This window comes from Daphnia pulicaria, chromosome 6 (assembly GCF_021234035.1).
Source record: "Daphnia pulicaria isolate SC F1-1A chromosome 6, SC_F0-13Bv2, whole genome shotgun sequence".
NCBI lineage: Eukaryota > Metazoa > Arthropoda > Branchiopoda > Diplostraca > Daphniidae > Daphnia > Daphnia pulicaria.
Window position 1 is genome coordinate 22838930 of NC_060918.1, and position 26256 is coordinate 22865185.

General features: G+C 41.3%; 4 protein-coding genes and 3 long non-coding RNA genes across 10 annotated transcripts; 4 read left to right on the top strand and 3 right to left on the bottom strand.

Moving 5' to 3' along the window:
- The first annotated feature begins 153 nt into the window (after window positions 1-153).
- Window positions 154-8592, top strand: LOC124342762 (cAMP-dependent protein kinase catalytic subunit PRKX-like). Its single transcript, XM_046795905.1, has 8 exons — window positions 154-689; window positions 4520-4688; window positions 4850-4959; window positions 6099-6252; window positions 6820-6911; window positions 7509-7690; window positions 7767-7844; window positions 8004-8592. The coding sequence occupies exons 1-8, from the start codon at window positions 554-556 to the stop codon at window positions 8127-8129; spliced, it is 1047 nt and encodes a 348-aa protein (XP_046651861.1). The 5' UTR covers window positions 154-553; the 3' UTR covers window positions 8130-8592.
- A 4665-nt stretch (window positions 8593-13257) lies between these two features.
- On the bottom strand, window positions 13258-16695 carry LOC124342630 (protein UBASH3A homolog). Its single transcript, XM_046795687.1, has 9 exons — window positions 16604-16695; window positions 16288-16543; window positions 15984-16224; window positions 15730-15922; window positions 15342-15653; window positions 15209-15278; window positions 14777-15141; window positions 14235-14708; window positions 13258-14150 (listed from the first exon to the last, which is right to left on the bottom strand). The coding sequence occupies exons 2-9, from the start codon at window positions 16392-16394 to the stop codon at window positions 13864-13866; spliced, it is 2049 nt and encodes a 682-aa protein (XP_046651643.1). The 5' UTR covers window positions 16395-16543; window positions 16604-16695; the 3' UTR covers window positions 13258-13863.
- Window positions 16696-16784: 89 nt separating this feature from the next.
- On the top strand, window positions 16785-18024 carry LOC124342875 (RNA-binding protein 1-like). Its single transcript, XM_046796078.1, has 4 exons — window positions 16785-16918; window positions 17029-17248; window positions 17310-17534; window positions 17617-18024. Exons 2-4 carry the CDS (start codon window positions 17037-17039, stop codon window positions 17666-17668), a joined length of 489 nt encoding a protein of 162 aa, XP_046652034.1. The 5' UTR covers window positions 16785-16918; window positions 17029-17036; the 3' UTR covers window positions 17669-18024.
- Window positions 18025-18273: 249 nt separating this feature from the next.
- Window positions 18274-21931, bottom strand: LOC124342652 (cleavage and polyadenylation specificity factor subunit 6-like). 3 transcript variants are annotated; one of them, XM_046795723.1, is made up of 6 exons: window positions 21780-21931; window positions 21336-21572; window positions 20149-20376; window positions 19248-19893; window positions 19023-19175; window positions 18274-18956 (listed from the first exon to the last, which is right to left on the bottom strand). In XM_046795723.1, the coding sequence occupies exons 1-6, from the start codon at window positions 21837-21839 to the stop codon at window positions 18511-18513; spliced, it is 1770 nt and encodes a 589-aa protein (XP_046651679.1). In that variant the 5' UTR covers window positions 21840-21931; the 3' UTR covers window positions 18274-18510. The 3 variants fall into 3 exon arrangements, with proteins under 3 accessions (XP_046651679.1, XP_046651682.1, XP_046651681.1); XM_046795726.1 differs by lacking the exon at window positions 21780-21931 and having other exon boundaries at window positions 20568-21479; XM_046795725.1 differs by lacking the exon at window positions 21780-21931 and having other exon boundaries at window positions 20526-21479.
- A 390-nt stretch (window positions 21932-22321) lies between these two features.
- LOC124342940 lies at window positions 22322-23056 on the top strand. The gene is made up of 2 exons (XR_006919001.1): window positions 22322-22869; window positions 22985-23056. It is a non-coding gene; the product is annotated as an uncharacterized LOC124342940 (long non-coding RNA).
- A 1105-nt stretch (window positions 23057-24161) lies between these two features.
- On the top strand, window positions 24162-25096 carry LOC124342929. 2 transcript variants are annotated; one of them, XR_006918987.1, is made up of 3 exons: window positions 24162-24458; window positions 24528-24750; window positions 24819-25096. It is a non-coding gene; the product is annotated as an uncharacterized LOC124342929 (long non-coding RNA). The 2 variants fall into 2 exon arrangements; XR_006918986.1 differs by having other exon boundaries at window positions 24163-24458; window positions 24528-24739.
- LOC124342956 lies at window positions 25025-25692 on the bottom strand. Its single transcript, XR_006919024.1, has 2 exons — window positions 25465-25692; window positions 25025-25395 (listed from the first exon to the last, which is right to left on the bottom strand). It is a non-coding gene; the product is annotated as an uncharacterized LOC124342956 (long non-coding RNA).
- Between the last annotated feature and the right edge of the window lie 564 nt (window positions 25693-26256).

Genomic DNA, 26256 nt, shown 5'->3' on the forward strand with positions numbered 1-26256 from the left:
TGAGTTTGAATTAGAAAAGAGCAGTCCAAAAGAAGTAAAGAAGAAAAGTAGGAAAAATAAAAATAAATGATGAAGAAGAAGAAGAAGAAGAAATAAAATCGCCGCTGGGCACTCCACCAGAGGGAGGCTTCACCTTGGGAGGGGGCGCAACCAGCACAGCTGTCTGGGTCCCCCTCTGCTGTTATTTCCCCCCTCCTCCTAGTCACACACACACACAAACTTTTAGAACTCTCCTGGACTCAATGGTAGACAGTCGAATAATTCTCGTGCTGCTGTGCTGTTCTCTTTTTATTTCCAAGTGCACAGAAATTCTTTACCAACAATTTCGTTTGTGTGTGTGACCACTCCCGACCACTGACGGATTGGACAAATGGGTCATTGTTGAAGAATTGTGTGTGAGTGTGTGTGTGTGTGTAAGTGCGTGGTGTGTGTGTGTGGAACACACGAGGAAATGGAGAGAATGGACGACGTTTTGTCGTCATAAAAACCAACGTTTTTCCGATTCTGACTATCAGTTTTGATTTATTTGTTAAAGAAGAATAAGAATAAGAAGATGGCTTCGTCAAAAGTAGCTCGACGGAGACAGGGGAGTCTCGGCCTACCCAAAGATTCGCCGCCACCACCGACCGTCAACGGCGCCGCCTCACCAAGTCAAAGTCTCGACAATCTCGAAATGATCAAGACGATCGGTATACAATCAACGTTTTTCTGTTCTCTTTTATACGATGTGTGTAGTGAATAGTCATGGATCGATGGCCGCTGTGTGTAGAAAAGTTGGAAACGTACCAAGAAATCGTGCGACTCTCGTCCTACTGTTAGTAGACTGGGGGTGTACTTAATTTTCCTACTAGTATCACCATTGTGTGTGATATAAATCATTCTCGGCCATTGTGTTTTACTCCGAGACAATTTGGGTGAAAAAAAAAGTTTATTACCAACATGCGAGTTTGTAATTTGCGTGTGAGCAAAACTTGTTCTTCCGGCCCGTAAGCGTATAACGAACGAACGAACGAACGACATTATTTTTCATTTTTAAGGGTTTCTTTTTTGGTAGAAAAAGGGGAGAGAACTAGTGGGGCGTCTGGTATTTTGAAATAAAAGTTTTCTTTTCCACATATCCCGATTTAGTCATAGGCCTGTGGGGGAGAATCTCAAGAGTAACACAACAACTGGCTCACGAGGAATTTTTTTGTGTTGTTGTTGTTGTGTAGTCGTGTCTTTTTCATTTGCATCTACTTGACTATGGTAATGAGCAAGAGCACCTGGTAGATGATGATGATGAGTGAGCCGTGAAAAAACGTGTGGTTGGGCTACCAACGATCGATTTGTTGCTTGATTGGCTGTCACCAACGACCACGACGACGTCTTTATGTACACACACCAGCACACCAGATAAAAAGGAAAACGTGGATATAACATTTCAACCTTTTGTTTATTCATTTTTCTGCGTTTTCTAACCCGGGCTCTCACGCACACATCTCATGTGTGTGTGTGTGCGAAAAAAAAAAAGGAACATGTACGAGATTAGTCATCTTTTGTGTCAGCTGCTGTGTGTACATTTCACGTTGGCTTGGGTGGCCAATAGGAACGAGTCTCTCGGATTATTTTCCCCCCGTCCACTTTTATTGATAAAAAAAAACACGTTTTTCCACACGTACATTCCCCGCAATCTTTTTTTGTTGTTGTGCCTAAATATTTATTCGCATGTTTTGGCCCGATTGAAAAGCGATGATGCATTGTGTCACGATCTAACGATGACAGAAGTGTTTAGCCGATTGACCAACCAACCAACAAAAAAACAGATATTTTCGACCAAATGGACTTTGGCACTTTTCTTTTCCCCCCCGTTCACTTGGTTAGAGTTTTACACTTTGCTGGTAGATGGTAGGGGGGGGGGGAAGGTGGTAGTGTTGTGTATAAGAAGAAGAAGATGGATAGGATCGTTAACCGGATACTCGGAATGATTGTCCAGTCGGATTTGTGTGGCTCAAGATTGATTTCATATCATCCCCCCCCTACCACCTCTATCGAATGAGGTGGGGGGGACCCCTCACGCTTGTGGTTAAGGGAGGAGGAGTGGCGCTACCGGCGTGATGTTGAGTGGTGGTGACTCATTGACAGCGTCGGTTCCATCCTATTTGCCATCCAGCTGTTTGGTTATTTGACTTCTTTTTATTTCTGATAAAATGGAAGAATATAATTTCCTTATTTTAGTCTTTTAACGTATAAGATCACAACTAATCGACCAACACGATCGACTTTTTATTCCATCGAGAATGTCACCTTGCCCCAAGCTTTTATTTCTCTTTTTTGTCTGTGTGTGTATGTGCAATTCCCCCCTTTTAAAAAATATAAAAGCAGTTTTTATCAGATGGATGCGTAAAGAACCGGTTTGAAAAAGAAACAAAAATCCCGCCCGCTCGAGAGTTGCCATTTGTACCAAGTAGACAGAAGCGCGCAGAAAACGCGGGGCGCTTCCCTATGGCTCTTTTTTTTTTTCCAACTCTTGAACGAAAATTACTAAAAATAAACACGTTTTTTTTTCCTTCCAACAGTTCTAAAACAGACATGGACAGGCGAGTGCACACACACACACAGACTTTTAAAAAACAAAAATAATATAACCCGAAATGACGCGACGTGATATTGGATTTATTTAACCGCGCCCAACGGGCCAAAGTAACTCTTTTTTTTGTGTGTGTGTGTGTGTGTGGCTAATTTAGGAAATAATATTTTTTCTTCCTTCAAGTCCAGGGCGTTAATTTCGATAGGGGAAAATTTTGTTTAATAATTTAAAGCCACTTTTATTATTCCTCTAATTTTTTGTGTTTTTTTTTGTCTTTTTTAGATATGATCAATAGCACCGCCATGATTTCCCATCGAATGCGAAAGAGTTAGAGAGAGATAGAGGGTGGAGTCGCCGAATGTTTTCAGTGTGAATGATGGAATAGGTCGGAATCGGTCAGACACTTCCGGCTTTGTCGCTCCGTTGGGTTTTGAGAGAGAGAGTTGTGTGCAACGTGAGTCCGTCGTGGGGGTATAACGCCATGAATGATGAGACTCTGGCTGTGGTAGTGGCATCGAAAAAGATTCTTCTTCTTGCGGTGGTAATCACATCTATATTTATAGAGGCGAAAGAGAGATAAAAAAAATAGGCAGCAAACTTACTGGAGCGTCTTGGCCGATGATGGAGAGTCCTTCAGAGACGACGACGTCCCTCTGAGAGACAGTCGTCTCACTTCTTCTTATCTTACTCTTTACTAACTTTTTTTCGCGAAAGAAAATAAATTGGAAGGTGTCGACGTGCTGTTTGGGCTTCCTCCCATCGCATTTGATATGTTCTTGTTGTTTTGTATCAATGAAGGAAATCAAAAGACCCTGCAGCAGCTTGCCGTGCACGTCGTTGACCTCTCTCCAAAATGGCCGAGAGGAAAGTCATTGTCGCCTAAATGTGCTGCTGCTCGATTGTCTTTTCTCGAGTAGACTTGGCCATTGTTTCATTTCTACTTGAAAATATCTAGCGGCCCTTATTTGGAAGTGTCCAAACTCCTACTCGACTACTACTAGCCCCCGCTCAAAAAACACCCCGACCTCATTAGGCTCATCTAAACGAAATAATATTATTTTGCCTCTTTTGAAAGTTTAAACATTTCCGGGAGAGAAACAACAACAACAACCACAACCAACCAAGGACCTGTTGACTGAAACATTTTCTTTAACTCTCATTCAAGAAGAAAAAAACCGACCAAGGTCCCCCCACACACGGCACCTACAAACATCCAAAACGAAATGTAATCCCTTGTCTCTTGTGTGGAATTAGTCATTGTAATTCACGCCGAGTTTTTTCTTTCTTTCTTAGAGTCCTTGGAAAACAAATCCGTCCGTCTCTCTCTTTGCTTGTTTGTTCGTTTCATCATCTGAACAATCACCACCACGGCCTGTGTGAATTCTTTTTTTTGGGTTTCTTTTTTTTAAATTACAACAACCGAGTCAGGTGAAGTGCAGTTAAAGAAAAAATAAGGAGCCACTAAAAAAAGGGCCTTTTACCAGTTTGGAAATAAACGGACGGCGGCAGCGACGGCGACGTTATATTATTAGATGCAGGAAGTTTTTCCCCACACACGCACGTACACGTACAGACAGACGGACGATCTTAGGGAAAAAGAAGAAATAGGTTGTGGGCGTGAACTAGATTTGGTTCGTTTTTTTTTTCCTTTTTTTGTGTGTGCGGTTGTTGTTGTCGTCGTCCCTTTTAGCCGACCGTCCAGTCCAGACGGTTGGCCCAGCTAAAAGCTAGTGGACAAACACAGATGCTGCACTGCGGAAATGTGTGTGGCGTCGGATTTGGCACACCCTCAAGGGATGAATTATCTGGTCCTCTTCAATTTTTTGACGTCCAAAGTTTTTCTTCTTTTTTTTTTTTTGAGGATTTTTGTTTCTTTTATTTTTGTGTGTCTGACCGACGCTAGTAGACTTAATTACGACTTGATTTTTTTTCTCTCGTGTGTGTCATGTCCAGGAACCGGAACGTTCGGACGAGTTGTGCTGTGCCGTGAAAAGAGCACGCGGGAGTATTGGGCGCTCAAGATCCTGGCCATCGCCGACGTCATCCGACTCAAACAAGTCCAGCACGTCCAGAACGAGAAAAACATTCTGCTCAGCGTGAATCATCCCTTTATCGTCAACATGTACGTCTGTCTGAAATTCATTTCTAATTAATTTATTCATGCCATGTGCGGTAATTGGTAGAGACAATATTTTGCTGTCTGCACTTGAATCAATAGAACCCAAAGCTAATTAAAAATATAATTAAAACTTGTGTGTGTATTTAATGTGTATTGATTCACAGGGTGTGGACTCATCACGACCAATCGTTTCTCTACATGCTGTTCGACTACGTCTGCGGCGGCGAACTGTTTTCTTATTTGCGCAACGCCGGACGTTTCAGCAGTTCCACAGGTAAAACAGAAAAATAGAAAATTTTCATTTGGTCGGGAAAAAAAAGAAATGTTGTTGTCTGGTGGTTTATTCGATTCGATGATGATGATACTAGAATATTATTATTGGGTTTTATATCAGATAAGAGGAATAATAATTTACGGCGACTGTAATGAATAGATTTCACGAAACGATTTCCTTTTTTCTTCCTTCCTTTTTATATTTATAATCCCGGACCCTATAGAGAGAGAGAGAGAGCCCGTATTTATCGGCCATCGTGAATAAATAAATAAGAAAAGATTTTGGGGGTCGGTGTACGACTACTACCGACGCCACAAGACGTAGGAGGAGTGGAGGGGATCGATCACGATTGAACAACAACAGGCTATCTCTCTTTCTCTCTCTCTCTCTGGAACATTTGCATAGAATGAAAAATGTTTCATTTTTTCTTTTTCGAAATTTTTTTTAGTTCCAGGGGAAAATTGTTGACACACGGAAAATGAATTTTGTTTGCGTTTTAAAAATCCGAAAAAATAAGGAGTGGATATCAGAATTTAGATGTTGGTGTAAAAATATTCAATACCACCGCCATTTTTTGATGGTGTTGTCGGCGATGACGTGTCGCCCTGGACTTTGGATTTCTTAGGATTTGGTTTTTTATTTTTATTTTTCGTGTGTGTTTTTACGGCTTCGATTGTGACTAAAAAGAGCGGCCGATCCGTTGTTTGTGATAGCGCATCTAGAACACATGCTCCCAGATTGCCCTAAAAGGCCCTGGACTTGAGCTGCCCAGGAGAGATGATGATGAGCTCTGTGAACTGGAAATTTTTGCCTTTTTTTTTTCTTTCTTCTTCCCCCCCATTTTGGGGTTCCGTATTTGTGTTTGGAAACCATTAAACTCTCTGGATTTATGTCCAAATCCTGTTTGGCACTGGACGGGAAAGAAAGAAAGAAAAAGAACAACCGAATTTCCAATGAATCGCGACCCTACGGTCTTCCGTACCCCTACGCAGACGCCGGGAGACGATTGAGACTTTTTGTGCGAGTCGTAAAAATGAATTCGTCACTCTTGTTTTTTTGTTTTTGTTTTCTGAAATGGCGTTTTAACGCCGAATCCAAATGATGATTTTGTGTCTATCTTTTTCTCTCTGGTTTTTAAGGTAATTTCTACACGTGCGAAATCGTTTGCGCCCTCGACTACCTTCACACGCAGAACGTCGTTTACCGGGACCTGAAACCGGAGAATCTCCTCCTCGACCGCGACGGACATTTGAAAATCACCGATTTTGGTTTCGCAAAGAAACTCACCGACAGGTAAGAAAGAAAAAGAAACCCCCCCGAAAAAATAAAATAAAAATTTCTACACAACAACAAACTCTTTCAGACGACGTAGACAACAAACACTCTTTTGTTGAGCGTGTGTCTGTCTGTGTCTGTGTGTGTGTGTGTCCCGTGTGGAATTTTATATATTTTTTTGATTTTTCTCACACACAACTCTCGAGAAAACGTTATTCAAATAAGAAAAATGCCCTAGAGGCTGTGTGTGTGTGTGTGCCCAGAACAAAATGATAACATGGTGGTGGTCGGCTCTCTCTCCCCTCTCTCGGTCGTTCGGTACGACTCAAAAGTGTAATAATCATGTTGTGAAAAGAAGTGGGGTTGGACGACGGTGCGGTCGTGCACCCACAAACTCGCACGATCGCCAAAGAAAAAAAAAATTAGAATATAATATTTTCCTCCACTTTTTAATTTGTAAACAGATCGTTTTGGTGTTTAACATAAACTAGAAAAAGAAAAAAACAATTTCTCAATATCTTTTTTACGTAACTTATTTTTATTTTTTTGTGTACGTATTGCCTTTTTTTTTTGCATTTGGTGAAGGACGTGGACGTTGTGCGGGACTCCCGAATATTTGGCGCCGGAGATCATTCAATCTAAAGGCCACAACAAAGCAGTCGACTGGTGGGCGCTAGGTAACGTAACAAAAATACAGCTATACGCTGCTGCAGCGTCTATATCTCCCCTAGCTGTGTGTATATAAATGCCATCGGTGAATTTATTTATTGTGCAAATGCGCTGTTCTTCTTCTTATTCCTTGGGGCCACCGTCGAAGGTTAGGTCACGTTTTTTCTCTCTCTCTCTTTCCTTTTTGCATCGTAATGAGCCAATTTGACTTGTACATGATTTCCCGTTCCTCACTCACTCTCTGTGTGTGTGTGTGTGTGCTGGCCACTTTGGGCAAATAAAAAAGACGAAATAAGGAGACTCTCTCTCTCTAGCAGCTCCTTTGAGTGAGTGACATTGTCTCATGTCGAGTCGTTTTTCGGCCATTCCAGTCCCCCCCTAAAAGGAATCGCATTTTCATTTCCCTCGTAAAAATTTTCCTTGAGATTTTTTCTTCATTCATTTTGCGCTTTTGTGTACGTGTGTGTGTAGGGAACGTTTTTTTCTTATTTTTTCGAAATTTTATTTTCGCTCCTTTTATTGAAAATGTCAATTGCACATGAAAATGTTTATTTTATTTTATTTTATTTACTTGAATATTTTGATTCCACGATTGAATTAAATAGGAATTCTCATCTACGAAATGTTGGCCGGTTACCCGCCGTTCTTTGACGACAACCCATTTGGAATCTACGAAAAGATCCTGGCCGGTAAAATCGATTGGCCCAGGCACATGGATCCTATCGCCAAGGATCTGGTGAAGAAACTTTTAGTCCAGGATCGAACTAAACGCCTCGGCAACATGAAGGTAAAAAAAAGAATTTCATTTTTCTTTTTCCGGATTGAAAAAAAATTGAAATTGAATTTGGAATGACGTCACTCAGAATGGGGCGGATGATGTCAAACGCCACCGGTGGTTCAAGGGACTCGACTGGGATGAAGTTTTCTACCGGAAACTCAAGGTAAATAAACGTCCCTGTCTGTCTCTCTCACGTCAAACAAACACAAACACACCAAAAAAATTATGCAAAATAGTTTTTTTTTTATTTCTTAAAAAAATAAAATTTCATTTTTCAATTTTTTTTTTTTTTTTTTTTTGTTGCTGTCGTTCGAACGTGTAGCCACCCATCGTGCCCAAAGTCAGCTACGATGGTGACACCTGCAATTTTGACGAATACCCCGAAGCGGATTGGCAGCGGACACCTTGCGTCACTGAAAAAGATTACAAACTCTTCGAGAGCTTCTAATAATAAACAACAACAACAGAAAAAGAACGGACCCCACACACACTGACACACACACAAAGAAAAATTTCAATTGGGAGACTTTTCGGCTGTACATATAACGAAAGAAGACTGGACAACAACAACACAAAAAAACAAAATGGCAAGGCTTTCCTTTATTATTATTATTATTATTTTGTTTTCTATTTTGGGCTTCGTTCATTCACTTTTCTTCGAGATAATTTAGACGATTCGATATTTTGAAGAAAAAAAAATTAAAGAAAGACTTTTTTTTTTTGACTGCCTGTTTTTACGACCCCACTACACAATGTCTAATAATAATACCGTTGTAAAAATAGTATCCCCCTCATTTCTTATTGGCGTGTGGGTGTCATATGCCTCCCGTGTGTGTGTGTGTGTGTGTGTGTGTATAGAAAAAGAGATGATTTAAGAGTCAAACCGATCATTTGTTTTGTCACGGGAAAAAGGAAAAAAAAAGTACATATTTTTTTTCCCCGTCCTCCGCCTTGTTGATGACGTCAAAATTTTTTTTTTCTTCTACGTGTAAAAAAACAAAAATTTTTTTTTGGCCACCCGAATACGTGACGATGTTTTTCAAACAGATTTATTTCTTTGAAAACGATCAACGTATTAAAAAAAAAAGAAATAGAAAATGTGAATTTTTTTTTAGTGTGTTTGAAACCGACGTATATAACTCATCACAGTGTTTTGTGTCTTGGAGAGCTTCCCCCCCCCCCATGTTGATATACAGTTTATATAAGAAGGTATCTTCCGTGAAAACAAAAAATTTTCTGTTCATTTTCGTCTTTTTTGTTTGTTTCGTAATTTCGTTTGATTAATTCTCTTGCACTTGAGTATTTTACAACCTGACAACGATGTGTGTGTTTCTTTTTTGTTTGTTTCGTTCAAGACGCGCTAAATACAAAAAACTAAAAAAAAAAAAAGATCAAAAGTCATAAATTGACGCTGGAAAACGACGGTTGAATCATAATTCTCTTTCTCTCTAGCTGGGCGTGCAAAATGGTGGTGGGGGGTTTAGTAATAAAGAAATCAAGTCCCGACGTTTTATTTATTTAATTTTTAATTACTGCCCGAATATATTTTATATATTCCATTGACTCCCGCACTCCGTTCCGGCTCGACCATTTAGGAGATTGTCGCAGTATATCAAAACGGGAGCATCCCATCCCCTCCCGCGGGAGTAAAGTTGATGGAAGACGGAATCACAGTGACACAAAAGTGAAAAAAGATGTACACACAAGAGAGAGACTAGAGATTGTGCTCGGGTCCAGCCACACATTTTCTCTATTCAAAAGTCTTAAAAACAGATAATAATAATATAGTGGATAGATCCGACCGACCCCTCTGGCTATATATTTTATCTACTTTTATGTAATAAATATACAGACGATAAATCAGGCTCTTTTTTTCTCTCTCTCTCTCATTTTTTAAAAGGAAAACATTATTTCTTTTTCATCTTACAGTGTTGGATGGACTTAACACACGATTCTTTCACGCCACTTTTCACGGGTTTTTCTTCCCCCCCCCCCTTTGTGACTAGGGTCAAGAGGTCCGACGCCAACTCCCCGCAGGCCATCATTTCCTTTTTTAAAAAATATTTAGTTTTATATTTAAAAACAAAACAAAAGAAATCGTTACATCTTTTTATTTCGACTTTATTATTGGCCCGGCTGCCGGACCCCGTCCCGTATCTAATTGTTGAAATCGAATCCTAAAATAAAACGGCCGAAAAATACCCCCAAAAAAAAAATCCTATCGCAGCTGTTGCGGGATTTTCCTATCGTCGGTGTACTATATTTATTGGTCGTGAGCGGGAAAAAAGAAAAAAAAATATTTTTGGGTGTATTTATCGACATATTTTTTTATATTCTTCTTACATAAGACACGCAGACCGCCACAAGAGAGAGATGGGGGGTAGGGAAATCATGTTGGTACAATAACAACAATCGTTCAGATTCTATATAATATTCTTGTGTGTGACTCGTGCGCTGGCCTTCGCGTTTTCTTTCTATCCCCAAACAGTTTGTCTCTCATCTTTCGATAATCGCTGGGGGTACTATATATAAGATATACAACCCCCCCCCCCACTCTAAAGGAACGATATATTTCGTCCAGTCACGCTCATCTCTCCCGCCGCCCACACGATATTTTTCTTTTCTTTTTTGTGTAATGCATAATTCAGCGATTTTTATTTTTCTTTTTTTTTGGATTCCGCCAGCCAATAACAACAACATGTGATTGACGCTCCGCTTCCGTGAACTGGACACACGGAAGATTTCGCGGGATTTTGTAATTTTGTGTCGATATATTCTCCGAATGATTTTGTCATCTCATCATCGTTCCCGGAAAAGAAATGGTCAATCTGTGCACACACAAAATAAACGCCAAGCGAGGCCGTTTCATAAGCGGACACAAAACATTCACAAGATCATAATTAGAAGGACTCTTGGGGAATTCCAATAATCAGGAGAAATAACTGTTTCATTTTTAATGAGTCATTTAAAAAAAAAAGAGAAATGAGGAAAATGTGTACTGCAGCACCGGACGAAATGTCAAATTTTTTTCCGCCCAGGATCTTAATCAGTCGGGGAAAAAAATGAATTCATTTTACGTGACAGGTGTGTATAGTATTACATAAATAATGGCAGTACTACCTTGAAATGTATTTCAAGACGGATGAAAAAATCAAATTAAATTTTGACTCCGGTAATAACAATCGACGCCTAATGGGCCGAGAAATGTTTTTTGGGAACACAGTCCGGAAGTAACACGGAGCTGAAAAACTTTTATCGAAGCCAAGTGACTTCAAGGTTCGAGCTCTAGTCGTGCGAGGAATTTCATTAAAAAATGTGAAATGAAAAAGAAAAAAATTCGTTTAGGAAGTGAAAAACAAAATCGACCGTGAAAAATGGCAACGCCATCTACCGAACTGCGCCAATCGCGTCGTTTGTCCGCGTTCAATTAGAAATTAAATCTCCGCACTCACGAGAAAAGAAACAAAAAAGTGGTAATAAATAACACACGATATGATTAACATTCCAACTGCTCACGATTTTACCCCCTTGTGTACACGTAATAATATTCGTGATATTTTTCTTTTGCTTCATCTCTCAACTGAGCGGCTAGATAGTTTTCTCTCTCTTTAAAGCGCAATTTAAACCTCGAGCGTTCTTAGTTGCTCAGCTTAGAGCTGCACTTTGATGTAATCTCGTCTATACATAAATGATCGGACGGATATTCCCTCCAGTCTGCCCGCTCAATTGCCGTCATTTGCTTTAACGTTTATTCTTCTTTTTCGAGTTGATGGAGAGCTTCTCTTTGCCGTGTTGACTTTTTCATCCACCGCCGAGTTGATAATAAATGCGCTTAAACATTCTTCTTCTTCTTCTTCTGGCCGAATAAGTTGACCATATGCACACGTAATGAGCTTTCTTCTTCTTATTTTTGATGTGCCAGACGCACAAAAACACACAGGACCATTTCCACCACCTGTTGGCCCACTTGCCTGTCCAAGTTGGCTGCTGCTGCTGCTGCCTGGGATATTCTAATAAAGTTTTTGATCGCTCAACGTAATAGAGCTTAGACTTCTACGCACTATAGTATAAATTAGGTTGGATCGTGACTTTAATAGCTATACTTCGGACAGTGTGGTCTATCCCCAACCCCACACACACATACACAAAGACGAGGAAGAAAAAAGATGGTCCCGCTGATTTCAACCGGGATGAATAATATCCCGAATGATTTGAATATAAAGACCTCCTCACAGATTCGTAAAAAAATAAAAATAAAAAGTTAGCTATCAATTTGATTGGTCGATTTTTCTTTCAATAGATTTCGACGACGTAGACAGATGCGCAATTGAGATTTTTCGATTCACGAAATTCTTAATCAACTCAACAATCCGATTGATGCGCAGCGCATTTAAAAAATAGAAAAAAAAACGAATAAATTTATTGGCTGACAGGGCAGTGATCTGCACATCTTATTCACACGGCCCGGCACTCCTTCGCGGCGGATGACTCGGAACATTTTTCCTTTTTACGTTTTGATTGCAGTCGACGGTAATTTCGTCCGGTTAGAAACCCCCCCAGATGATTCAAAGAATTTCTGTGTTGGTCGCCATTTTGCCAAGAGATAAAAAAAGACAAGCTCGACGTCAGCGGCATTTTATTGTCCGTCCCTTTTGATGCGACGGGCTTCTCCTATGATGTGTGCCCAGTTGACGTGAGGACAATCAAGCCCAGCACTTTATATTCTCCGACTCTTTGACACTTGACATGTGTGCGGATAACCAAACATCGGGAGGTCCCACCAAAGTTGGCGACATCCAAGTCCAGTCAGCAAATCAATGTTGAAACAAACAAGAAAGTTGAGGCGAGTGAAAACTTGCTGGCCGGAACTTGAGCAAGTCCAGCAGGGCTATTGACCCACATTAATTGCGCAGTAACCGAGATTGACGTAATAAGAGGGGGGGGGGGGGACCCGGCGACCAGGTAAAAAAGAGTCCCGAGTCGTACGACTCATTTGCAAAATGGCTTTAAGCTAGAATATTTTACAGAATATATGCTAGTGCTCAGTCTGTCCTGTCCGTTTTGAATTGCATGGCGCAAATTGGTCTTGCCATTCAAATGCGCATTTGGCCGGCGGGGGCCAATGGCCACCATAAATGCTAATACAGCTGCTGCTGTATGTATAATATTAGCCTTTTTAAAAACCAGTCGTCGTCGATGCTGCTCAGCACATCTTTGATGTGATTCTATTTGACGAAAAAGCCAATAATCGTTTGACTTGGCGTTTCTTCGCAATCGATGCGCGTCTGTGTGGTTGTCCTGACTAATATTTTCCACCTGGGCAAATAAAATATTTCAAATCAAACGGGGAGACGACGGATGGCCGGCCAGTAGTGACGTTACGTGTGAGCGTTGACATTCTTCTGGCCATAAAAATAAATCAAAGAATTTCCATTTCGCCAGGCGGAGAATCACTAGAAAATCTTCGGTTTTTGCAGTAAGCGGAGAAGAGACAAGTGACCAGGAAGAGGAGGGTCAGTTTTTGAGAAGGCAGCTGCCTTAAAAGTTAGTGGTAGTTCATCAATTCCGCATACAGAGACACGAGAGAGAAACTTTATCTGAAAAGAATGTGTGTACACATATGTAGACTCTCTCGCTCCCTGACAAGGAGCGCCGGCCTTGCATGTCTTTCAAAATTGTTGCCGATAAACTCGATAGGATTTCTGACCAGTCATCTGTGCGTCTCTCTCTGATGTGTGCGCAGCCCGCCATGAAATAACGATTCGAAAATATTCCTTTTTCAGCCAAACTAAAATGACAAGAAATGTTGGAAAAATTTGAGAAACGGAAAGTCATCAGTGAATGGCGATTCAAATTTCTTTCACACGATCAAATTTTGTATTATTCTGGCGACAGCCAAAACAAAAAATTAAAGCTTATTATAGACGGACGGACGGGGGGCGGAGTTACACACACACACTAAAATTCTACGGCGCAAAAATTTGAAAAAAAAGAGGACATTTTATTTTTTTAAATAATATTAATATTAAAAAAAAAGGGTCTTGCGTGAAACGGCGGGCTTTCAAGTATTCACTTGAAAACAATATTTGGTATGTCAAGAGGAGTTTTGGTTATATGCACTTTGAACTCTGGGCGGGGCGGAATGTTGCACATAACCTTGGAAGAGAGAGAGGCACACAGACTCATGGAAGCAAAGTTTGCCAATCAAAACGTAAATTGGCGGAATAAGTCATAGGAGGGACAGGTGGCTCGATTAATTTCCAACGGGGCTTACTACCAATTTCCTCGGCTGAATCATCGGCCGGCTCTTCTGGACACTGCTGCTGCTGCTGGACGGCGGCCAAACTGCAGTAAGGGATCCGGTGGACGATTCTCGATAACTCTTGAGCCGATCGCGGTAATCCACCCACCAGCTGTCTGGAACAGGCATCCAGCGTCGAGGCATGTCCGATCAGGAGAACGTCTCCACCTTTTTTCGATTAAAAGATAAAAATTAAATCTCAAATGGAAGGGACGGATTAAAACTCTTTTGAAAATCCAATTTGAATGTTACCGATGTGCTCAGTGCAGCGGAGGGCGCACTGGGTGACGTAGTGCGAACGCATGTAATACTGTTCAGCTGACTCACGCCGGTCGCAAAGCTCGCTAAAGTCGATAAAGTACTGGTGCTGCTCGCGGAGACGGAAGCCGGCGTCCAGCATCTCCGAAGGTGCGAGAAACTGCGGCATCGAGTCCTGATACCAGGCCAGCCACTCGAACAATCCCGGCTCCAAACTAATCGGGATCGACTGCTCAATCTCCAGGCCTTTCAGAATGTTCTGGCACGTTTGCAGTGAGCGCAGCGACGGAGAGCAGTAGACGTGCTGGATCTTGTTGGATTCGCCAGCAGAGCGTAAAGCTTGGCCTAAAAGTCCAGCTTGCGTTTCTCCCAGGATAGTCAACGGGCAATCCTTGAAGAAAGACTCGGGTGATCCCTGACGTTTGGGAACGCTCAGGGGCATGTTCAGATCCTTACGGACGTATTTACCTGTAATGCAAGATGAACGAATAATTAAAAAATTCAAATTTTCTATTCTTTTGAATAATACGACATACCTGATTCATCGAAGCAGTAAGGAATCCAGGTGCCAAATGTAAAATCGACCCTTTCTCCGTGGCGGACTATAAACAACCGTCGAGGTCCCTGTTTGAAGGCTAGAGGCCGTTCAACCACAGGAGACAATCCGGCCATATCTAAATCGGAATTGACGTAGTTTTCCGTACATTTTGAAAGCTCTGTTGGTCGAACGGCCACCCCTCTTGGTGGACTGGTTTCCTGGCGAACGGTGGGTGAACTTTTGCCGCTGTTAGAACCCAATTCCGGCGACACCTGACTCAACAATCTCCGGGCTTGATCGCTCGATGCTGAAATCCCGTCGATTTCGTCCAAGTCGTCAGCGGATGGATTCAACTCCACACTCCTGTTAACAAAAGTTTGATTTTAACAAGCAAATTCGATTATGACCTTTCTAATTATATGGGCGGTACTTGTGCAGGGTCCAGGCATCCGATTCGGCAGTTTTCTCGACATAATTCTTTGGCAGAAAACCCGAACAACCTGAAGAAGCCGCAGTTTCTAAATCGAATTCAAGAGAATAATAGTTTTTAAGAACTTATTTACCAGTAAGCCAGGAGATGCCTTCGATCCACCCGTCGATGGAATTATTACAGGCTTCAGGATCGACGTAAACAAAATCGCCCAGGAGCAATTCCAGTTCGTCCGTTTCACGGGGAACGTGCGGGAAGACGACTTTGTAGACTTTCTTCCCTGAAAGGCGGATATCTCTCGAGTAAAGTCGTAGTTGCCAATGAGAATAGCCATTGTTGGGATTCAGAGCTCTAACAAGATATTCCAGTGTGCTGAATTGACCAGATGGAAAATTGTATGCCAACGTCAGGTGAAGGGCTTGTGTGTGGGCTTCCGCTGCAACGTCTGTAAAACACGCGATAAGAATCAAAGCTAATGAAACGTTCTGGAGCCATAAAATAATAATCTCGTAAATGTATACTGATTTGCGCTAGTTCCCTAGCAAACCGAGAAGCCATGACTTTGATGACTTCAGCAGAGTCTTGATTGAGGAAGAAGCCCATAAAGTTTTGTGAAATGTAGGTCTCTAGTCTTAATTCAGGAATGGGGTGGTTCTCATGCTCTGTAATCCTCTCCAGGAGGCTCACAATGCTGGGGACACTGCTGTCAGGTACCTAACATCAATCATTCAGTTACAATGATGCCAATTTCAGTAGATTTATATTGTTGATAAACCTTGAAAGGGGGAACTAGAGTGACATGGGGTAGGAACTCATGGGCACCATTTCTGCCACACTCTTGAACTGATCTGGCCCAAAATTCCTGCAATTGACTTTGCAGATAGCCAGCCGGACACAGGTAAAGAAGATACTCTCTAGGCTGTTGGTCATCTAAGGTGGGGTCATTCACATGGGCCAGCAACCAGTCTGATGCTAACTGAACATTTCTGTATCCAGTTGCAGCAAGGGCTTTTTCCCTGTAAAAGCAACAAACAGAATTACATGTTGTGCCGAGTATTATGAACTACAGGGTGACTTACGCTCTGTGTTTTGGAAAACCCATCTGCAGGAGAACCTTCAGAGGTGAGATCAACAGCTTTGTCAGTTTTGTTGGAGTTGCATTCTTTCTGGGTGGTAGTTCAGCCATGTCTCTCAAGACGAATACTTTTAGTTTGCACGGTGACGCATATGAGCAGCGATGAGATAAGAATCCCTAACAGCGAAGTTCGATTTTAATATCCCGATATTGTCTCTTAAATATAGTGGAATGGTGTTGAAGATAACATGGCCAGTGGACTGTAATGAAGAAGAGCAATTAAATGAAAGTCGGATGAAAATTTGTAAACATCTTCAAACCTTTTCATGACTCGAACGAATTTTCATTAACAAAATGAAATGATTATCTTTTCTGCATTTTTGTTATTTTTTTACCAAATAAAATGCGTTCGTGATTGCCAAATCTCTTTCGTTCAAATTTGCGGCGAATGTTTTTCTTGAAAACTGGCAACAAGAAAAAGACAAATGCGAATTGAAAATGTGGTTGTCTACATCGAGTAATTGGAAACAACCGGCTAGACGCGTCTCCCCTCCTCTTGGACTCAGGCCGCGTTTCTTTGCTTTTGACAGTCAAACTAAATATTGTTTCGCCCATTTATACTCGTAATATACCAGGTAATACAGTTTATTGATACACAAATTTTGATATCGTGACTAAGCTCCGTTTTATTCAACTCAAACTCAACGGTTACAACTGCTCGTTCTATCGTCGTTTGCCATCAAAGCACCTGCCATGTCGTCCCGCCATCAAGACTGGGATCCGCGTTGTAAAGTCTATGTTGGCAATCTAGGCTCTAACGCGGCCAGAGGCGAGATCGAAGAAGCCTTCAGCAAGTACGGCACACTGAGAAATGTCTGGGTAGCAAGAAATCCCCCTGGCTTTGCCTTTGTTGAATTTGAAGACCCGAGAGATGCAGAGGATGCAGTTCGTGCCCTTGATGGAGTGTGAGTTGCAGTTGATTGTTGTCAACAAACAATCTGTTATTTATGCTTTTGTGTTTCACAGGCGTTTATGTGGTGCCAGAGTGAAGGTGGAAATGTCTACAGGCAAGAGGAGAAGTAATGGCTTTGGTGGAGACCGTGGTGGACGTGGTGGAGACCGCAGAGGAGGTGGTGGGCCTCCAGCAAGGAGAGGTGGTGGATACTCACCCAGACGATCACGCTCACGTAGTCGTGATCGTTTCCGCGACAGGAAAGCCTCTCGATCAGTCTCTCGCGACCGAGTTCGCAGGTAAGATCCTTAACTAGGCCTACTGACATTTTCTTCCTGTTGCAAAAGCCATCAAAACAACCTTTTCTTTTTGTTATTGCAGGGACTCACGCAGTCGTTCACGTTCCCCCAGCTACAGCAAGTATGCCGATTAATTGATTCCGGTCTATCACATACACAAACACACACTTACCTGTTGTGCAGATAAAATTTTCAAAGCAGAAGCTCCTCCACTTTTTCTCTTTTCTCCTTGTCGCTGTGAAAAAAAAACCGTCATTCACCTCCTCCCCTACTATGATTCCCCTCCTATTTGGCATCCATTTTTTTGTGTGTGACCAGCAGTGGCGTCAGCTGCAATCCTGGGCTTTTCATCATTTTTTTTAAATTGCAAAACAAACGGACTTGTATCACATGGGCGCATTTTTGTTGTGTGAAAGAGTTGCGGGCTTAAAAATCGTGCTCATTCCACATGCGCAATACACACTTGAGGATTTCCCCCCTTCTATAAATCCATCATCAACCTCACATCGCCTTTCCATTTCAACACGCATCCGAAAAATCTTGAATTTGATGTGAATGGAGACGAACAAAATCGAAGATATCGGGCGCAACCCACTATTGATTTTCGTCGGGACTCGACTACCGACTGATAAACCGCCCAGTGAATTCAACATCCATCACATCTTTTGTAATCAATTTCTACATTTAATGGACTTAATACTAATGTTTCGAGAAATCAACCGATGACGTACAAAAGTAGTGAATGAAATTGAAAATGTTTATTGTTTCGAGAAAGTTTTAGGGACTTGGGAGGGAGTGACACACCGAAGCAAATTATTAAACGAAATAAAAAAAATCGTGGTTCATACGTGTGTTTAAATGCTACCAAGTCGCGGTAAATACGCGAGGGGAGAAAGATATTCTGATTAATGACGATAATTAAAGTTGTCAATCGTTTTGTTTGTTTCATTTCTCATCCGTATATGATGCTCGTCTTCTAGTGTCTCATGCTCCGCGATTCCCTGTCGTCACGAGAACGTAGCTCACGTTCCCGATCCATACCTGGATCGCCGCCTCGTCCGCCCCGCATACTTCCGCCTCCACCATCTCTTTCACGGTCCTTGTCTCGATCAGATCCTCCACCGCGACCACTGCCACCACCTCCGCCGCCGTAATCTCCTCGCCTGGACTCTTCGTGCGAAGAGTAACGTTCTTCGTAATTTCGCGGGTTACGCACTTCTCGGTAGTCTCGCTCGTGACTTCGAGAGCGGTCTCTGTCACGCTCTCTTTCCCTTGGACGTTCAACGTAGTCCCTTTCACGCTCGCGTTCCCTTTCTCTATCCCTTTCACGGTCTCTGTCCCGGTCCCGTTCACTGGGCCTCTCGCGCTCCCGACTGCGCGAACGTCTTCTCCTCCTTTCGCGATCTCTCGACCGGGATCGTTCTACAATCAAAACAATTTCACGTTAATTAGGTTAAAAAAAAAGAAGAAACTAGATGATGCGGGTACCTCTTCGTGATCCGTAGCTCTTGGCCTCAATGCCGTGCAACGTATCCTGCAAGGAAGAAACCAGGATCTTGCAACGCTCATCATGCGCCACTTTTGACTGTTTGATGAGCGAAATGGCCGTTACAAGCGTCTCGATGGCACTGGCGTAATCACCTGATTGGATGAACAAAATAAAAGTTACTACTGATGTTGGTTCAATGAGCAAAATGAAGCTTGAAGACATACCAGTTGAGGCATCCGCAACAGCTCGAGCAATGGCGGAAGAAGAAACTGTTCGGTTGCGGCCCATCACTTCCTCAAACTCGGCTTCACTGACGTTTGGCGGCTCATTGGTGTGCGGTGGCCGATTATCAGTGATGAATGGTGGTGGTGGGCCGATCGGTGGAGGGAATCCAGGCGGAGGTGCCGCAACGGGCGGAGGGAAGAATGCCGGATTGACGTGAGGAGCTGGCTGCTGGACTATGTTGGCCCATTCTGGCCGGCCGTTGCCAGGAGGCGGAATACGATGAGGATTCATATCCATTCCGGGCGGAGGCCCACGCATCCCCATGCCGGGTGGCGGACCTCGCGGTACGACCGTAGGTGACATGACCGGATGTGGAAGAAGATGATGCGTCGGTGGCGGAACGGGAATGCCGCCGGGTGTCGGTGGACCACGAACTGAAGGTGGCGGAGGTAATGAGAGACTCGTTAAAGGTGGGGGTCCGGATGAAGAAGCTGACGGACCCATCATCATCCTAGGAGGAGGCCCATTCATTGGAGGAGGTCCGAGTAATCCGACTGTTAGCGACGGAACTCCGGATGGAGCAGAACCGGTACTCCGCGGAGGACTTGATTGTCTAGATGGGCGGCTCTTTGACTGCGCCTCAAACTGAATAAGAAAAACATTGACATTAAAAGAAATGCATAAAACATAAATGTTTAAAGATGTTCCAGTCAAGTCGTCCGTTAAGTGTTAAATTGTTACGACACTTGTGGGTTTACAGACTTGATTGGTTTTAATGTTGCATTACACTTTCCCACCTTCGAACTGTATTCAATTTTGACAGTCAATGGTTCTACTGGTATGCACTTGGAAAAAATTCGTCTCGCAGCACTAAACGATTAAGAAATGTTTTGATCTTACCTGATTGAGCGCTTGTTTGGATGTGAAGGTGACGATGGGCGTCTGTCCATGCAGATCCTTTTTGGGAAGTTTGTCCATGCATTGACGGGCGCTGATCTCGGAACCGACGGTGATGACGCAGAAGCCTTTCGACTGGCCGTTGGCTCGGTTTTCATGAAATCGCACCTCCACCAGGTCTTGGACGCCAATCGCGCTGATTGCATTCTCCACGTCGGCATCTGTGGTCCACTGTATTGTCCAACAACCACAAAATTGATTTGTGTCGTTGTCGTTTGTTGTTGTTTTGGATTGGGTTTGTTTGTTTAAAAAACAAAAGAAAGAAAGATAATATAGAAAAACAAAGCATGAAAATCGTTTTCTGCCGATTACATCCATACCATAATTGTATTGGTCAAATAAAAGATATTTTGATCGGGCACCTTTACACAGCCGCGCAATTTGTAGTGAGTGTATGTCAGAGTGCAGTTTCTTTTTCTTGTCATCATCAAAGATGTTCCTGCACATGGGCGCCAGCGGTTGTTATAATACGTGGCTGAGATTGTCATATCAAGCGATATCCCACCCCAAACTAACAATTCATTCGACTCAAATATCGTTTGGCAGAGATGACGATTTCAGAGATCAAAGGAGAAAAAAAAAACATGGGGCGATGGATGTGGCACATCAGTTACGCAAAACTGATTGACAAGAATTTTTCTGGGGAGTTCTATGGAGGACCGCATCCTGAGAAACGTAATACAACACAACTCAAAAACCTTCAGTCAAAGGTTTTGATAGGGGCTAATGATAAGTTTTGATGGACTACTTATGATAGATCAATAGATGATAAAAAAAAAAATTATTAAAAAAGTGCAGATACACAGCGTACAACATGCATGGTCGTTCATGTCCCTGAATTGGTATGCCTTCTCACATACACATACATACATCAACATTCATGATGCCCTTCTTTCAATTTTGAATGCCATCATACAGTTTTATCACACATCATAGCCCCTCCATCATAACAACATGGTGGCTAGGTTGATATCACAGACTTAACAATTTGATTAATGTCGATAAAATAAAAATAAACAATTGGGAACTATCTGGGAATGATTCGATATACAGCACAATTACTTTTTAGATAAATAAAACGACACTTTGAACAATTGGTTTTATAAATGGAAAGGTTTGAATAATCGTACCCAGGTCAGATTCCCGACATAAAGTTGAATTCTTTTGGATTGTGATGAGCTGTTGCTGCCATGAAGCTGAAGTGGAGTTCCGATCAATGAAGATGAACCATGTAGAGAGCTGGATGTGATATGAGAAGACAGCATTGAGATCTTCTCCTTTCCATTTAATTCCTGCTTGATGCTCGTTGAAGATGTCAAGACGTCATCATACAAGTCAACGCCATCGCCAATTTGTTCGTCACCATCCTGTAATTAGTTAAGAAAATAAGTTTAATGATGCTGTCTCATCTAATAACGGTAAACAGCAAAGACGCCACGCCAAACACTGCGGTGGGATAACAACAGAAAATGAACATAATTGTACATAAATAGGTTATTGGTAAACGAACTACAGAATATTAACATCGCATTCTTCCGGTAACTATAAATAATTAAATATGTACGTAAACTTACACCATGAAAATCATCACCAAGATCGTCGGCATACAAGTCAATATCAGGCACGTCAGCCATTTTATGAAGTTTAGTCTATGGCCAACGACCAAAGTCTTCAACTTCTTCTCCGTTTCCACTCCCCCTGTTCTCTTTCTGGCTTGGGCTTGGTTGGGACGCTGTCAAATCAAAAATACATTTCAGATTTTCTCAGCTCTTTTAGGTGTTGCTTTAATTTTATCAAATATTGCAGTGAGTGGTTATTAAATATGAAATATCCACGCATATTAATAAACTTTTAACAATTACTTTGTTTTTGTTTATCAGGATGTTTTTGATTGGCAACGCTGTACGAAAGTATGGGGTGCGAAATGAACACTTTTTCCAAAAAAAATTTTCAATAATCGATTACCATATTTGATGTGAAAACAAATTGATAATCGATTTGAATATTGAAATCAAGTTGAAAATATATAGACCTTTTTCACAATGCGGAAAGTCGGGATTTTACAATCCGGCAACGCCGCAATCGGCCATCTTTGTTCTAATTAATTTTTGGTCACGCCTATTGCACTCCGGGGTCCGGAGCGCTCTAGTGTCAAAAGTGGCTATTGCACTCCGGAGTCCGGAGTCCTCTAGCGTCAAAAGTGGCTATTGCACTCCGGAAATTTATGGCGACGAATGGCAAATAACGACTGATTCTGTGTTTAACATAAATACCATTCAGCCTGAGTTCAGAGTCTGTCTTTCATTCAAGCTTCAATTATAGTGTGAAAGAAGAGGGAGTTATGCACTGATCTGTGGTTTCACCTTTGTTACAATATCGTACAACAGGTCAACAGCATGTGATGAGTTTTTGAGATTTCCCCAAATGAAAAACAAACCTGATGCCTTCAAGAAATTAGTGTTTGACATTTTGAAAAAAAATGTATCATGTTTGAAAAGTGAGATTTTACTTATTTCATCTATAAAAGTTTTAAGGTTTGCAGGATTAGGGGTTTTCGCTATTTCTTTACGTTTACGACCTGATCATGACTTTATATCACATAAGAAGAATGTTCTTCGATATCATTTAATAATGAAAGAAGTTGAGTGTGTATAAACAAAAACAGTAGGTTTACTTTCTACTCAAATTTAACACAATATATTTCACATAATCAGTTCAATTCTGAGTGTGTATACATGAGACTACATAAAAAGGTATTTATTTTTTACATTCGTGACAGAACCATTCGTCATCGTCGAGGAATATTCTTTTTACAACATAAGGGAGATAGATGTTACAAAATACTGGTAGTCAAAAAGAGGAGTGGTTAACTTTGTTTATGATTATCTCCGCGGCGTTGGAACCTAAAGCAACCCATCATCAAAGGACAAGGCGCTTCCATATTCCGCTCTTAAAGGATCTTATTGACGCCGCACCATGTGCCAATTCTTTCCCCTCTTAAATCAATTACTTTTTCATTGTCAGTTCATTCATGTGATGACAAAGCACCGAGTGAAACTGAACACGAAAATACCAAGTATTTTTTCGCACTCACAATTCAGTTAAAATGTCTTTTGATATTCTCACTATAATAAAGTAAACTGCAACGGCATGTTAACTTAGTTTTGTATTGTTTTGTTTCAAGATATGAAAGACGTGTTTAGCTGTTAGTTTATTGGAATAAGAGACACGGGCATTGCATGGTTTATAGCGTGAAATCAGCTGAATCACACGTTACGTGTCAATCAGCAGAAATAGTGAGTTGCTGGTCAATGCGTTTGAAGGTCACAAAGAACCCCTCGAAGCCCTGTTCTGAGAACTCCGGCTCGACCTTCAGGCAAGTAGGGGGGCGACAGAGGGTGACTCACTATGTCGTGTGTTTATAGCGTGTTTAACAATCTAAATTATTACTTTGAATTTAATGATCTCTGTATAATATAGCTGAATCCCACGTTACGTGTGAATCAATCAGCAGAAATAGTGAGTTGCTGGTCGATGCGTTTAAAGGTCACAGAGATTAAGAACCCCTCGAAGCCCCGTTCTGAGAACTCCGGCTCGACTTTTAGGCAAGTAAGGGGCGACAAAGGGTGACTCACTATGTGCGTTTATAACGTGTATAAATCCTTACACTGAGCAAATAGAGCGAGAAATTGAAATGGTTAACAAGAAATATCACCCTGAATTGAAATGTTTATAAATTCTACTTTATTCCTGTTGCAAGACACTTAACTATATTTACAATTTGAATTTTAAGGTACTGATTCAATGTTGGACATTGTACTCTAGCTAAGTTAACGATAACGAAATAAAAGTTCTTTCTATACACTGACTATTTTTATTTATTAGTGATATTCAAATATATATGATTGTTATAAATACATTTTATTTGAATTTCCAAAGAATTCAAATCTAAACCATTCAAATTTCAAAACACAGAAACAGAATGCCATCGGTCGCCAAATGAAAGTACTACATATTTCCATTCCGGAGTGCAATAGCCACTTTTGACGCTAGAGGACTCCGGACTCCGGAGTGCAATAGCCACTTTTGACACTAGAGCGCTCCGGACTCCGGAGTGCAATAGATTTTACCTTAATTTTTCCCCGTGTAAATTCCCATAAGGAATCGGGGTCCCTTTACTTTTAATTCATTTTCTACTTATTGGTGTCTTAAATCCAATATATTTCTCGTGGATCTTGTTCCCCGAATAACTGGTAACATTTTCATGTATGGTAAGTATTACTTGTGGCTTATATTAATTATGTAATTTGAACTTTCATTAGGTTGTTTTGATTCTGGAATGTCAAAACAGACATGTTGTATGTTTGTGTGTCTGAACTCTGAATAGGTCAGCCAAGTTATGTATTTAACTAAAGATGTTGACTGGGCATCTGGCACCAACACGTAATCATGAGAATAATTCCATTGGGATGGCTACTGTTAAAAGAATTAGTCGCTCTGTAAGAAGGCAGATTGCTAGTATATGTTGAAAGATGTAAGAGGATGGTATATTATTTATATTGATTATGTCATTTCAAACATTACTTAACATATTTCATCATTTTCTCCCATAGACACCCACACGTTCCAAAAGATGCAGTAACTGATGTCATGAAAGATAACGCTGGAGATACCCAATGCAGAACACCTTTGATTAACACATCAACAAACGAGCAGCATCCATCTACCTGCAACACAGCTCTTGCATTAGAAAACCAGGCATTGGTTCTTCGAATAAAAGTATTGAAAAATGAAAAGACAATAACTAGTTGAAACAGTGTCACATCTTCAGTATCTGTATTAAAAACTTCTTTTCACCTCGTTTAATACAATGTTTCTCTAGAAAAAAGAATCGTGAGTATTCTTAAACTGATAAATAAATAACGATAATGAATCAGGTAGCCTAATCATAGTGAATGCTTCGTCAGATTAGGAAACTAAATGTTAAAGCAGTTGAATTAGTAAATTTTAAACTAGTTAACCCCAAATACTTTTGAGGGAATTGTTACCACATATTGTGGATGTCCAATAAAACTTTTGGGATGCAAAACTTACAGTAACAGATTCATAAACATTGTATCTGTTACCGCAGCCAAACGGCAAACACACAACATGTCTGTTTTGGTTTTGACATTCCAGAATCAAAACAACCTAATGAAAGTTCAAATTACATAATTAATATAAGCCACAAGTAATACTTTCCATACATGAAAATGTTACCAGTTATTCGGGGAACAAGATCCACGAGAAATATATTGGATTTAAGACACCAATAAGTAGAAAATGAATTAAAAAGAAAGGGACCCCGATTCCTTATGGGAATTTACACGGGGAAAAATTAATTAGAACAAAGATGGCCGATTGCGGCGTTGCCGGATTGTAAAATCCCGACTTTCCGCATTGTGAAAAAGGTCTATTCAAAAATTGAAAATCTTTTGAAAACGATTTCATAAATTAAAAATGATTTTGAAAAATGAAAATGATTTCGAAAAACTAAAATGAATTTGAAAAACTAAAATGATTTCGAAAAATGAAAACGAATTTGAAAAATGAAAATGAACTTGAAAAATAAAAAGGAACTTGAATATCCATACAATTTCGGGAGTGCGATATGACACCACCCTACTCTATCCCCAGCTCTCTCCATAGCCATCTCCTATAGCCACCCCGAGACAACCGACTAGCCATTGATGGCTATGTCGCTGATTCCAGCCAGCAAGGCCGTCAGCGATACTGTCAGCCCTTGCCGGGCGGTGCAGGCCACCGCTGCCGCCACAACGGCCGCCGCTGAAGTATCTCTCGACCGCAGGCCGAGTATTACCCTACACAAAAATAGATTACACGATCCAACGTGAAAAGTTTCATGTTCCTGCAGTAAATGACACACAGCCTACCCAGCAACGATGAAGACGGAACGGCCGAATGGGTGGCTTTCACCTGAGAAAAGTTCCAGTCACGCCTCGGTATGACGTTCTCGCGAAGTTCTCGTCATTCCACTAACTGCCAACTGCC